Genomic DNA, 16,113 nt, shown 5'->3' on the forward strand with positions numbered 1-16,113 from the left:
GGAGATGGGAGGTAAAAGTATGAGACAGCGCCAGAGCAGACCAGTAGCTGCATAATACTCACAACTTCACAGACAGGGAGGATGTGATCAGGGAGGAGTTGGAAAAAGATAAAAATATTGGTGTCAGAGTGGACCCTCAAGGTACTGGGTGGGTAGAAATGGAACAGAGACCAGGAGTGTGGCAGGGTGGAGATTGCAGGGGAATATGGTTGAGTGAGCAATGGGGAATAGGTGAGAGAAGAGAGACAACCACTGCAAAGATTTGGTAGGATTAAGGGATGGATGGCAATGAGTTAGGGGAGGTAAAAGGATCAAGAGATGACTGACAGTATAGATCAGCAGAATTGTAATGATAATACATTAGACAGAAGAAGAATGGAAGAGATAACATGTGGTTGGGTATGGAGTGTGTGTGTGGAGAGAGAGGTAAGTGTAGTGCCTGAGCAGAAAGAGAGATGTATGTCGGAGAGGCAATTTGGTGGCTCAGTGGCAAGGTGTATCATTGAAAGTGTAGGGGGAGAGAAAAGTATTAATGGATAAGGATTGAAATCATTTTAGGTGATAAGAAAATTAAGAGGTACCAAAGAAGATCTGTACTTAGGGAGATTCTCGGTAGTGGTAGGTGACATCATAAGAGGGAAGGAAACTGGTTGAAAGGGTCCAGTTGCGCATGTGCATGCTTGTTTTATATATATAACAAATGATAGGGACAGAAAGTGGAATATATCAAATGATAGAGATGTAAATGTTACATACTCAAAGAACACTGAGGAATTACTGAGATAGATTCAATGACAATTGTGTAAATACTGTGGATGACATCAGACAGCTATAGGCAGTGAACGTGCTTCATAGGCTAACTACTATGAACATATCCAATATTCAAATATATATATATATATATACACACATGCACAGTATTACCACAACTTTCAAAAACCACATACCACCAATCATCCGTTCTACTTTTTAATTTATTCTAGAATATATCAGTTTATTGTTTTAGATTAAATTAGTTACAAGAATGTTTCGATAATAAAACTGATATTTAAAAAAAATTCCTGATCCATCTTATTTATATATAAAAAATATTGCTTTTTGTTTTCCTATCAAAGCAACAATAATGTTTAAGTAGAAAAATAATGAAAAGATTGAAGATTCCTTTATTACTTTACTTGTTTCAGTCATTTGACTGTGGCCATGCTGGAGCACCGCCTTTAGTCAAACAAATTGCCCCCAGAACTTATTCTTTGTAAGCCTAGTACTTATTCCATCAGCCTCTTTTGCTGAACTGCTGAGTTATTGGGACATAAATACACTAATATCGGTTGTCAAGCGATAGTGGGGGACAAAAACAAATACATGCACAAATATATACATACATATATGATGGGCTTCTTCCAGTTTCCATCTACAAAATCCACTCACAAGGCTTTGGTCACCCCAAAGCTATAGTAGAAGACATTTGCCCAAGGTGCCACACAGTAGAACTGAACAGGGAATCATGTGGTTGGTAAGCAAGCTTCTTACCACACAGTCATGCTAAGATTGTTTTCATTTGAAGTGTGTGTGTGTGTGTGTGTGTGTGTGTGTGTGTGTGTGTGTGTGTGTGTGTGTGTGTGTGTGTGTGTGTGTGTGTGTGTGTGTGTGTGTGTGTGTGTGTGTGTGTGTGTGTGTGTGTGTGTGTGTGTGTGTGTGTGTGTGTGTGTGTGTGTGTGTGTGTGTGTGTGTGTGTGTGTGTGTGTGTGTGTGTGTGTGTGTGTGTGTGTGTGTGTGTGTGTGTGTGTGTGTGTGTGTGTGTGTGTGTGTGTGTGTGTGTGTGTGTGTGTGTGTGTGTGTGTGTGTGTGTGTGTGTGTGTGTGTGTGTGTAAGTGTAATTGAAAATACTATAGCAAAACATAAATATAGGTATTGAAAAATTATGTATTGCTTTTCCTAGGATTTATGTAAATATTGATACAAACTGTTTATTGTTACAAAAGTATACCTTGGCTAGAAAAAACTTTGCACACTGCTATGAATATATTATTACACTCAAATAGCCATTACAGTTTGCAAAACTCAATAATTTGTTCTTCACTACTGTATCAGTCATGTAACAAAGTATAAACATGCCATGCTATCATACAATTTATGTTGATACATTCTATGAATATCATGAGTGTTTCCTTATGTCCCTCCAATAGAATGGTTTTGTCTTTTAAACTGTTGCGGTTCAAATTGTATCACAACACTGGCCTGCCACAAGAGCTATTTTGTATGGATCTAGAGTTGAAAAGTTGAAGCTATAGTCTTTAAGTAAGCAATATTGTTGAAGTGGTTGTGTTCAATATTTCAGTTGAAATGTTTTAGATCTTAGTAGCTGAACTGGCTGGAAACATCCATTACTAAACTAAATTTCTGTGATTGACTACACTTTATTCACTGAAATACATGCTTATTTATTATCATTACACCCATCCTATTATATAGCTTTCCTACCATCATGTAAGTCTGAAAAATACTATATGTGAGCAGTAGATTATATTTATTTTGTGTGTGGTGCAATAGAAAGAGGAGAACTAAAGAGTTTGATGTATCTTTACATTGATTAGTATTCTACTTTGTTAAAGTGTATATTGGTTGATATATAATATTGAAGCATGTATTGACATTTTATTGTATTGGTTTGCTTAATGTTGTAACATACACATGGGTACAGGAATTTATTTGCCAATATAAATAGCAGTCAACATTTATATATTTTCATATATAGACAAAATATTTTGCTATATTGCAGAGTATTATTATATAATTAATCATAAGTCTATGAGTAAATGAAAGATTGCTATGATGATGAGTTTAGTAAAAGTAATTTAACATTTAAAATGAGAGAAAATACTTTATAACAATTTAACATTTTCAATACAGCTAAGTATTTATTTAAAAAGTACTTTTGATATATATTTCTTATCTGAAGAATAAGTAGCTGAACTAAATAGATATAAATGTTCATACTTTTATCAAACTACAAACAAAACAGCATTTTTCAGGAATAAAGATTTCTGTTTAATGCTTTAGGATTGAGTTTGCATTGACTGATGTCAATCTGGCCTCACTCATTTCAAGATTTATGGCACAGATAAAAGCAACTGATTAGCAATAATAAAATTTTTGACTTGTTACAAATCATGTAAACGATAACATTTAGATCAACTGACATAGCATTCAAAATGATAATCTGTATAAGGAAGAGGGAAAATCTGAATTGTTTTAAAAGAGCAAGTAATTTTAGTGAAACTAGCAACTACTGTTACCAACATCATCATAAATAGAAGGCAGAATACAATAAAGATCAATAATAATACATATAAAATAGATAAAAAATGAACCTGTCAAAAAATACAAGTGTTAGTGGAAAGCTTTATAATTTTCACACAACTGAAAATTGACAAAAAATGTATTTTCATGTTCATAATACAAAACACATCCCCCACACACAGGCACACATACCAATAATAATAATAATAATAATAATAATAATAATAATAATGATAATAATAATAATGATGATGATGATGATTTGCAAATAAAGAGTTGAAAATGTTTATCTAACAAATATTTCATAAATGTGGTACAGTAAAGACAGAAAAGAAGAAATATATAAGTAGAAAGGTGAAGGATCTAAAATGATAATACAGACTGGTAGTTAAATACATAAAAATGTTAGTAATTAAATATACAAAAAAAAATGTCTTTGAAGTATTGTTTTATAGTCTTATAGTTCACTATCACACAGACAAAACTTCAGTATGATTTAATGCTTGTATTCAATTTCTCTCTAAATGTATTTTTATACATATTCTGTATGAACATGAATCTTGACAGGTAGATTTTTAAGAACTTTACATTGCATTTGAAAAATACTTACAAAAAATAAAATGATATAAAAAATTGAATTGGACTGAAAAGAACAATCAAAATATATTCTTAATTATTCAATTAGTAATATAGTTTTGTGTATAGTTATTCATAAAGTCACAAAAATTTATACAATTAGAAATACAATATATTTTAGTACTTAGTATGGTAAACCAAAATCTTTTTACATCATTGAACTATGGGTCTTGGTCAATGAAAATATATCCTAAATTCTCTTGAGTAAACATTAGTGGAAGTGTATGTGTGTGTATACATGTGTGTGTGCATACTTAACCACAAGGAAGAGTAGAGAAGAGACATTTCATACAATCATCCAAACAGATATGGTAATATTTGAAATCAATGAAAGTTTAAGTACAGGTTTCACTAGACTGTTAAATGTATTTAATATTATCAAACACCAGCTTATCTCCAATGAAAAATTAATACCTACCATAAAAATAACAATTGCATTCTATATGACAAATGCTAAAGTTATTTGTTATTCTAGTCACATTAGTCACATACTTTAACTGAATCCTCACAAATGTCAGGGATCTCTTGATTCAGTCGTGGTAGACCAGCTAATACCATTAGCTGTTCTGTGCAAGGTCATAAGCAGAATACTTATGAAAATAAGCAACTACAAATAATCTAAGAGCCTGATTCATATTGCAACTCTATTTACTTTGTATGAACAGAAAATTCCATTTCATCACATAGTTACAAATACAAAATACATTTCTTTGATATCATACATGAGTAGCTTAAGTGCTTTAACTATGCATGTATGCATGTAGATATATACTCACCAAAGGCTACATGTACATCAATGAATACACATATACACAAAAATAATGCATATATATTTGACAAACAAAAACAACAAATATAACTAACAAAAGAAAATAATTGAAGGACATGCTGGAATATGATAAAATTTAATGAACTTCAATTTGTGTATTGAGATCTTTCTAACATGTTTCTGAAATACTTTTCGAGATTTTATAGAAAGCATAAAATATTCAATAGTAAAAACAAAATTCTCTCACATTTGGAATAGAATTCAATTTCAACCATTTGCCATTTAGAAAAAATTACATTAATTCAATGTTATATTTATTATAGTTAAGGTCTCATGTAATCTATAAAAACATACACATGACCCACCTCCACCCTCAAAAATTAAACGCCTTACACTGAAATATCTTCAAAGAGAACTAGAGAAATATTCTTTGTTCCGTTGTATGACAACTCTTATTCTTTGTTTATATATATATATATATTATTTATAGAGAACTTAGGGTTAGAGTTGAAAATAAATGACTAGAGTGTATCAGCCTAGCCAGCTAATGTATAATTAAGAAGCTTTGCTCTAATAGCTCCATTACTAAATTATGTATATAGCAACATAATAAATTTACCGATTTCTCTTGAAAATTAGATGTTATTTAATTTGTATTATTAAGAGATCAAACTAGAGAACATTCAATGATATAATAGATGTACTAAAATAAAATCTGCAGTTATTCTTCAGATGGATTAGAAATCCCAAATACAATTTTTGAGTATCTAGCTCTGGCAAAACAATACTAAAACAAACATATAACACATAATATAACTAAATGGTTATGGTATATCTCAAACTCAGAAATGTTATGAGTCCAGTGTTAAATAGTAAGTCATAGCAGAATTTTAACTTTAGACTGTTTAATCATCAAACCCTCTATATATTACTTAGTTCAGTACTATGACAAAGATCCATTGTTTCCCCTTAATCTTTGTTATTAAACATTTAGTGGGTACAGTTACAACAGCTAAATAGCCTTTAACATCAGCTCTGGAACAGACTTTCTCATTAGAGAAAATATTTCATATTCAGCATACTTACAAACAAATTTATTTTGAAAATTCCAAAATTTTCAAAATAACTTTCATTATTAAAATTTTGGTAGCAGTTTTTCATCCTCTTTTAAATGAATAATTTACGTCTTAGACTGACAGGTGAAACAATAAAATTCATGATATAAAGTGTTTTCAAAACAAAAATAGTTATATGATTAAATACCACTGTTATCACCCAGTGTTAGTTGAATGATATTCTTCTCCTAAACTTAATCTACTACATACAGGCATTATTTAAACACAGCCTAACTAGTTCATTCCAGACATTGAATCCACAAACAGAAACAGTGAGAGAATCTTTAAATGGAAACATGGTAGTCAATTTTCTTTCAACAGTTAAATGCCTTAATCACTACATTTATAAACAAAATTCCCATATTACACACCCTCTCTAGTCATGAACAACAGATAATTAAAACACTCAAAGGTTAGTCCTTACATTCATTACTCATGATGACTCTACACATCTCATAAACTTCATCAATCAGTTACTAAACCCTCTCCAAAGCTAATTCAAAAAAACATTCAGCTGATTGGCAAAGGTTCAATCACTAGCAAGCTTAAATTACTATCTCAAAGACAGGTAATTTCTTTTCTTTGATCCTTCTATTGATATTACAATGGTTTCTGAACTAGCTATTTAAATATTCTCTCCAATTAGGCCCATTTGTTCCATACATAAGCCTCCTCATTATTACTACTCTGTCTCTTCTCCAAGATCCACTCTAAAAATTTGAGATACTCTGGAATTCTATCCTCCAACAGACACTAACCTACAGGTGTTGAGGCTGCTGAACATCTAGTGTATCTATCTCTTCAGTCTGCCTTTCCTCCTCTGATCAGCTTATTATTTCTATAATGTTCATTCAGATGAATTTCTTTATCCATACTTCAATAACTCTAAAGAAATAGGAAACTAATTATAAACTTCTTTTCACTTAAATATGAGTAGAGCATGATTGAGGTATGACTTCCACATCTTGAGAGGCTACATCAACTTTGGATCTATTTTGAAGTGGAAATGGCAGTTGCACTCTTTATAAATGTGTTTAGGAGCTGCCATTTATAAAAACAAATTAATAAAAAAGCTGTTAACTGTTAAAAATCTAGATATAAAATAAAGGCTGAAATTTGTAGCAAAATCATTTTAAATTCAATTCATAAAGATAAGAACTAATCAATGTATTATGCAATATGTATGATAATAAAACAATACAAACTGTAAGTTCATTCTAGAGATTACAAAAATAAAAAGAGAACCAATGCCAGAGAACAAAATAACTTTTCAACAAAATAAACAAACAAAATATACAAAAATGAGAAAAGTAAACATATTAAAACAAAACAATGAATTTTATGCAAGTATGTTAATTTTGTACATGATTGTTTTAAGATAAAAGCATTTCTGTGTTTACATTTGATGGCTCATTAGCACAAAATAAAAACAATTTAATACACCAAATGTTAATTATACGAATTTAATTTTTGAAAAAAAAAAAAAAAGCAATAGCAAAATTAACAGATGTATATTTGTATTTGCATGCAAAATGAAACCAAAATTACACGAAATAATATGCAATGATATGTATGTATATGTTTAATGATTCTTCATGTCTAATTATACTTCTATTGGATAAGACATATTCATGCATTCTACAAAATGTAGTTTTTAATTTGCCTTAATTATTTTTCCATTGGTTACTTCACTCTAAAGTTCATGAGTATAAGATAATAGAGGTGGGGCATGCTACTTTACATATACATACATACATACATATGTATGTAGACAGATGTATGCATGCATATATTGCAGTAGTATATACATGTTTATGTGAACAAGGGAGTAAAAAAGTATTATACATACTCCAGGTGCATGCTAAAAAAAATAGAATCGGTTGTGAATAATTTAGAGTGAATATTATGTAACTGATGAAATATTAATAATAAAACAATTATATACACACATATAAATATACCAATCCAAGTAGCCATTAAAATATACTGGTATGATAAAAATCAGTGCTTTGTTAGATTGTATGATGGTAAGATTTTAATACATAAAAAATAACCTATTTAGCACCTAACAGTGCTTATATATTTATATTACAAGAGTTTGCTTAAACTTGAATATTAACAAGGTATACATGGCAATGTCTTAAACAAACAAAACATTTACAAATATATGTAAAAGATGTGTACTGTGGGAAATTTAAAAGTTTCACCAAAATCTTCAAAGTTAAAAAAAAAAAGTGAACAAGAGGATAACTGGAATTATTTTCTTAAACTAAAGTAAGGAAAATTTATTGTTTTGTTTTTTGGGATGACAGAGTATTTAAAAGATTATTTAATGGGAAATTTTAAAGAAATTAATAAGTTTTCTGTATATTTTATTATCAAGATAATTCCTTTGTGAAATATGATCTCAGAAAAAGGCAAGTAAAAGAATATTACATGCAATTTCTGCCTTTTCTTTCCAAATAAGATTTAGAAATCAAGTTAAAGGCAAATATTTATAAATATTTTATATTTATATATCTATATGAACTCACTCATACAAATATTTGCCCCCCCCCCATTCCATGTGTATGCATGCGTGCTTCCACATTAGGTATTGCAAAAAATTGGTGAGGCTGAATGCCAAATATAAAAGAGTTAAGATCATATATGAGAGTGCTATATGCAAGTTTCAGATTGACAGTGATTCCTATGAGAATTAGTGTATCCATTCAGATTCTGTTATCAACTCTTATCTTCTAACTGTACTCCTTGTAACAATCACAAAGGAATTTGAAAATCAATAATTTTGAAAAAACATCACATGGTGATGATTGATCTGGTACTTATTGTAGACTTTTTTTAGGTATTACAGATAAACATTTTAAGACTTTGAAGATAAAGCTTAAAGTATCAATCTCTAGGTAGAATATAAGAATCTGGGAAAGAGTCTTGCTCAGTTACATAATTTGTAGGTAGTTAAATAGTTGATATTAAAATTTCAAGTGGTTATATGGATAGTATATTGGTTAGAGAATGAATCATTAATATTCAAGGAATTCCTTTTACATGACAAAAAGGGCTATTTCTCTTTGTTCCAAATAAAAATTTGGAAAAAATGTGTATAAAGTATTGTACTGTATGACAGTGATGCAGAAGAGATTAAAATTTGACTGGAATTAGATTTGGAATATTACTTTACAAAAAGTCAAATAATTTAGTTACAAAACATTCTATTTTTGTTTGGACATACAGTGTGGATAGCTGATACATGCTGGCTAAACATGAAACATGAATTTGGCCAGATCTGTGAAAGATAAATCTGACAATGTTAATGTGCATGTATTTGCAAGTGCATGTGCATACATACATACACAATTTTTGGGAAGATTATTGTTTTTCCCACCATACTGATGAACTACTTTATCCTTTATTCTGACATTGTGGTCCTAATTTTATATATATTTCCATAAAGTTGTGTTTTGTTAATGACATCTGCCATTACACAGTTGTTCAGAGGAGGCTTTACAGATGTGGATAATGTACTGAAACAGTCTGCATGAATAAGTTGCAGTGTTTAATTAAGTCATAAATAACTATCACACACAAAATAGAGAGTGAAACATTATTAGGTTTTATTTACCATTTAGTATGAATTCTATGAGCAATAGAACAAGAGACAATTACTGAGCAAATATGAATATCATGTGTTGTTCAATGAAGTCAAGATGAGCTATAGTTGTAAACCCAATATTGCCAAAAGACTAATATGAAATATTGAGCAAAGATAAAAGAACAAAGTTGCCTAAAAGCAAGAGTTAATAAAAGGAAGTCTTCTGAAAGAAAAAGTTATTGGCACTGTCTTAGAAGAAAAGTAATATAATTTACTGTACAACAAACACAGTTGATGAAGCCTCAAATATCTTCATTTAACTTGTAAGCAACCTTGTAAAAGCTCACTTATTTGACTAACAAGTTGCTCTGATACTGTCAAATGAAACAACACTTCATTGTAAAAAATATTTTCTACAGAAACTGGGATGAAAAGTGTACAAAAATATATTGATCCACGATACACAATATTGTAGAGTAATGGACTGCAATCTCAGAGAAAACATTTTCTTTGAAACTGGAATATGTATTACCCTGCCACTATATTCCAAAATTAGTCCCGAAATTTTTAAGCATCTGATCTTGTGACAGATATTTAATTCAGATCACTTGTAGGTTAGCTTCAAATCTTTCCCAAATGGGCTGAACTATAGTCAAAAGTGTTTCCACAATGAGCACTGAGTCTTAATTTCAAATAGCATATTTACAATAGCCAATTGTTCTACCTTCGACAGGGAGTAGTTTCCAGGAAAGTAGTTTATTATTAACAGAAAGTCCAAAGTTTTGCTCCTGTTCAGGCAAGTATATGACATACATACAATAACTTTTCAAAGTTCTTAACACATCCTTATATGGTCATTAGTTATTCAGAATAACTGAACTGAAACATTTTATAACATGCAGAACTGGAATATAAACTGAAAGTAGCTTAGCTACCCTATACCATCATCATCATTTAATTTCCACCCTCCATACTGGCATGGGTTAGCTGGTTTGACTGGAGCTGATGAGCCAGAGAACTGCACCAGGTTCCACTCTGATTTGGCATGGTTTCTACAACTTGATACCCTTCGTAATGCCAACCACTCCAGGAGTATAATGGGTACTTTTCTGTGCCACTGGCATGGGTACCATTTACATGACACTGGCAACAGCTACTACTATGATTCATGGATGCTGTGTGCATGGCACCAGCAATGACCACTATTATGATGCACAGGTGCAATTTGACCACAACTATGATTCACAGGTGTCATGTACATGGCACTGGCAACGACTATGACTACGATGTATGGGTACCATTTAAATGGCACTGGCAGTGACCACGACTCTGATTCATGGGTGCTATTTACATGGCACTGATAATGACCACGACTCATGGGTGCCATCTACATGGCACTGCCAACAACCATGATTCTCAGGAGCCATTAACATGGCACCATCAATAACCACAACTACAGTGTATGGATGCCATTTGCATAGGCGATTCACAGGGGCCATTTACATGGTACCATCAATGACCATGATTATGATGCATGAGTGTTGTTTACATGGCACCGGCAGTGACCATGACTATGTTGCACAGGTACCATTCACATGATATCGGCATGGCCACAACTATGATTTCTCTTGGCCTGATGAGTATTCTCACACACAGCATATTTCCAAAGGTCTCAGTCATTTGTCATCACCTCCATAAGGCCTAATGTTTGAAGAGCATGCTTCACCACCTCATTCCATGTCTTCCTGGGTCTACCACTTTCACAGGTTCCCTTCACAGTTAGAGATCAGCACTTCTTTACACAAATGTCCTCGTCCATATACATCACATGACCATACCAACGCAGTTGTCTCTCTTGCTCACCACATCTAATACCTCTTATGCCCAACTTTTCTCTCAAGACGCTTACATTCTGTTGTACATGCACACTGACATTGTACATCCAGCGAAGCATGCTAGCTTCATTTCTTACAAGCCTACACATTTCCTCAGTGGTCACAGCCCATGTTTCACTGCTGTGTAGCATAGCTGTTCATACACAGGCATCATACAGTCTACCTTACATTCTGAGAGAGAAGTCCTTTGTAACCAACAGAAGTAGAAGCTCTCTGAACTTCGCTCAGCCTATTCCTATTCTCATAGCTACACTCTCGGAGCATCCACCTCCACTACTGACTTGGTCACTTAGATAATGGAAGCCATCAACTACCTCTAGCTTTTCCATCTGGCATTTGATGGAGTCTATTTTCTGTACATTTGTAGCGTTTATTGTACCTGTGCACCTTCCACACATAAAGACTATTTTCCCAGATAACCTTCCTCTGATATTGTTCTACCTCCTATGTGTCCAAAGCTTACACTTGGTACACCTTATAGAGTTTCTGCCTAGGCCATTTCTACAGATTGAGCAAAGCTGTCTACCAGAGGGGATTTATGATTTGTCCACTTTCCTACTTACTAAGACTTTGGTTTTTGTTAGATTTACTCTAAGGCCTGTTGATTTGTCATCACCTCCACACCTGAAATTTCTTCTCTAGTTCTGGAAGTGATCTGGTTATGAGAACAAGATCATCAGCACAGAGGAGCTCTCATGAGCAGCCCAACTTAAATTCCTTTGTTATTGCCAGGAGGACTATGATAAACAGGAGGGGGCTGAGGACTGATTCTTGGTGAACCCCAACTTGTACCTTGAATTCATTGCTATACTTGTTGCCAATCCTCAACTTACTGATGGCATCCCTGTACATGGCTTGTACAGCTCTCACTAACCACTTGTCTATCCTTAGTTTCCATATTGACCACCAAATAAGGGATCATGGGACCCTATCAAAGGCATTCTCCATGTCAACTCAAAGCCAAGTACAAAGGTTTATCTTTGGCTAAGTACTTCTGCAGCTGCCTTACTAGAAATATGGCATCAGTGGTGCTTCTCCCTGGCACAAAACCAAACTGCATCTCACCTAGACTAACTCTCGTCCTAATTAGTTGAGCTATGGCCCTCTCTGTAACTTTCATCGCCTGATCTAAGAATTTGATACATCTGTAAATATACCTGTCTAAGGCATCACCTTTATAGCAGTTGACTACGATGCTGCTACATCAGTCATTGGGTATGACTCCCTCATGTACAACCTGTATACCCACATAATAAAATATATCAATATACTAAATGACTCTACTTATTTCCACCAACCATATTGTGCGCGTGTGTGTGTGTGTATGCCTTTGTAACAATTCATGATAATACTGCTATACTACTCACAAGGTATGACTGCTGTACAAGTTGATATATTGCAAATATTGTGTAAACAAACTTAGAGGAGCTGTGTGAGTCTGTGTTCAACAGAAAATAAATGAATTCTTGAATGCAGGGTGGCTATGAAGACAGCTTTGAAAATCAGATAAATACCCTAAGACGGGGAAAAAAGTGGCCTGTAAGTCTCCACAGAGCATCAAACTTGTACCTCACAAATTCCAGCTCAGCACTCAGTACCATTAAGCTAAGAGACCCCTTATAACAAATACTGTCTTTTTACAATGCTAAATAATAGTTTTTTGGAATGTAAGAACATTCTGTACACAAACAAAGCTGAAATCTAAATTCTAAGGCACTTACATGATTTTTACCTTAAAATCTACCCAAAGTCGATACCCTTATTATCCTGAACATACCTTCTTTGTATTATCTTTCTTTTCCCGCTGAATCATTCTATTCCTCTTCTTCCTCTCTCCATTTACCTCTTTTTCCCTTTCACTCTATCTTTCATCATAGTATATTGTTTTCCATTTGTTCAGTGTTAACATAATGCCATAAAGCGTTCCTCAGAAGAACCCTTGTAGATTTGCATCAAAATGCCCTATGGACACCTATCACTGAAGAGGCAAATAACCACAATGGCATAGGGAATAAATGGCATGAGATGCCTGTTGAGTTTTTCCAATATGTGAGAACTAAGAAATTTCTGGTTTGGACTCTAAGCCATGGTGAAAGAAATTAAGTTAGGAGATGGAGAACTCTAAAAGAAAAGTCTGAGCTATGTTGTTCATTGAATTTCTGGCAAACATTTGCACCGGCATTTTACTATCAATATTTCTGAAATGTAAGGCGGTGAGCTGGCAGAAACATTAGCACGCTGGGCGAAATGCTTAGCGGTATTTCATCTGTCTTTATGTTCTGAGTTCAAATTCCGTCAAAGTTAACTTTGCCTTTCATTCTTTCGGGGTTGATAAATTAAGTACCAGTTGCATACTGGGGTTTATCTAATCGATTACACCCCCTCCCCCAAAATTTCAGAATATTTCTGAAATGTGTGGCTGGTCCTGCATAAGCCTTCACTACCAAAGACAAATCATTGGTGTGGGTAGTCTATGAACTGGCTGTTGGACTGTCATACACCAAAATCGACAGGAGAATCCACTGTACAACACATATATGTAAGAGAGAGAAAAAAGCATTTGTGTGTGTGAATTTCCATAGCATAAAATCGACAGGGAAAGTAATTTTGTAACCAATCTTTTAAAACTTCTTGAATGTTTTCTTTATTTTAAGGTAATAAATATTTTTCTTATGAAAATTAATATTTATTTCATCATTTTGAATAAGCTCCAAGAAATATGATAAAATCTAAATTATAATTATTGTATGTATGCCATATTTCCTGGTATTACCTATGGTGACAAGAGTAAAGTTCCAAAGTTGCTCCATATGTTTATCAAAATTGCATGGAAACAAAAAATAACTGACATTTTTAACAATTTATATTTCTTGGAAAATATTGTTCAATCAGGAATTTGATGGAGACACTTTGAGATGTAGGATTTCTATTTAATAAATTACTTGTAACATCAAAAATTCGCATAATGATATAAAGTTTTGCATGTGAATCATAAAATTCAGCAACAATTTTGTAAATAAAGAAGGTAAAAATGTAATTAAAATAATGAAGCAAAACTGTCATTAAAGTCATCATCAATATTTCCAATAATGGGAAAAAAATAGGAGCATGAAGTCAATAGTACCCAGAAACCATTATGTTATTATATAATTTATAATGCATCATTCTATTTTGCAAAAATTAATTTTCATTATATTTTAGAATTTATCTCTCCACCCAAAATAAAATCTTTGAACAAAGTAGGCAAACTTAATTTAAAACTAATGACAGCTCTCAGTAAACACTGATTAATGATATACATATGCATACCTGTGTGTGTGTATACATACACACACACACACCTACATATACACATATATATGTATAACACTAATACTTCAACTAGTTTCAGCTCAAAGGCTGCAATCATGTTGGGGCACCACCATGGGATATATATATATATATATATATATATATAGGTGCAGGAGTGGCTGTGTGACAAGTAGCTTGATTACCAACCACATGGTTTCAGGTTCAGTCCCACTGCATGGCACCTTGGGTAAGTGTCTTTTTCTATAGCCTCGGGCCAACCAAAGTCTTGTGAGTGGATTTGGTAGACAAAAACTGAAAGAAGCCCGTCATATATATGTATATATATACATATATGTATATGTTTATTTGTCTGTCCCCCACCAAATCACTTGACAACTGATGCTGGTGTGTTTACGTCCCCGTAACTTAGCGGTTCGGTAAAACAGACCGAAAGAATAAGTACTAGGCTTACAAGTCCTAGGGTCGATTTGCTCGACTAAAGGCGGTGCTCCAGCATGGCTGCAGTCAGATGACTGAAACAAGTAAAAGAGTATATATATATCTATATATATATACACACACACACCTACATATACATATATACACACACACCTGCATATATACATATATATGTAGGTATGTATACACACATATACTTACACACATACATGCACACACACACACATATATATATTAACTTAGTAATATTTATACTCATATATACATATATTTATATACACATACAAGCTTATATATACATACATACAAACTTGTATGTATGCATACACACAAGTTTGTATGTACGTATGTGTGCTATAGCAGGCAAAATACCAATTGAATCTACTAGACAGTTGTCATTTTACTAATATAAACCCGATAAGCAAGATAAAGTTTTTACATTACATTTTTGAGGGAGAAAATTTGATGAGGGATAGCAAAATTTTGTGTATATTTTAGCTCACCAATGGATAGAAAATAAATACTTTTTACATCACAGTTTGCCTTAATAACTGGATTTTTTCTGCTTTGCTTTTGGTAAGTGGCACAGATTGTAGCTACACTTTGGAACAAATATTCTGTTTTGATGAACTTGAAAAAAATCAGTATTATTTTATTCTAAAGAGCCTATTTTTGTTTTCTTTAGATTTGTTCATGCATTATGTTTTCCCCAAACTCCTTTCAAAATACACAGTATCATCCATAGGTTATGGAGAAGTATATTGAATAAACACTCTATAGAAAAATATACATACTCTTTTACTCTTTTACTTGTTTCAGTCATTTGACTGCGGCCATGCTGGAGCACCGCCTTTAGTCGAGGAAATCGACCCCAGGACTTATTCTTTGGAAGCCTAGTACTTATTCTATCGGTCTCTTTTGCCGAACTGCTAAGTTACGGGGATGTAAACACACCAGCATCGGTTGTCGAGCGATGTTGGGGGGACAAACACAGACACAGAAACACATACACATACATATATATACATATATACGACGGGCTTCTTTCAGTTTCCG

The 16,113-nt window shown here is 33.0% G+C and overlaps 1 protein-coding gene across 5 annotated transcripts in view; it reads right to left on the minus strand.

The window, feature by feature from the left end:
* Nucleotides 1-16,113, minus strand: part of LOC106871954 (protein still life, isoform SIF type 1) — a 903,947-nt gene that overhangs the window by 53,036 nt on the left and 834,798 nt on the right. The window contains exon 19 of one of the 5 annotated variants that reach the window (XM_089349425.1): nt 7,670-7,681. The exons of the other annotated variants lie outside the window; for them this stretch is intronic. Within the exon in view, the coding sequence (XP_089205551.1) occupies nt 7,670-7,681 (12 nt within the window). The remainder of the gene's footprint in view (nt 1-7,669; nt 7,682-16,113) is intronic. 5 annotated transcript variants of the gene reach the window in all.

The sequence above is a fragment of the Octopus bimaculoides genome, chromosome 3 (assembly GCF_046866305.1).
Source record: "Octopus bimaculoides isolate indiv1 chromosome 3, ASM4686630v1, whole genome shotgun sequence".
Taxonomy (NCBI): Eukaryota; Metazoa; Mollusca; class Cephalopoda; order Octopoda; family Octopodidae; genus Octopus; species Octopus bimaculoides.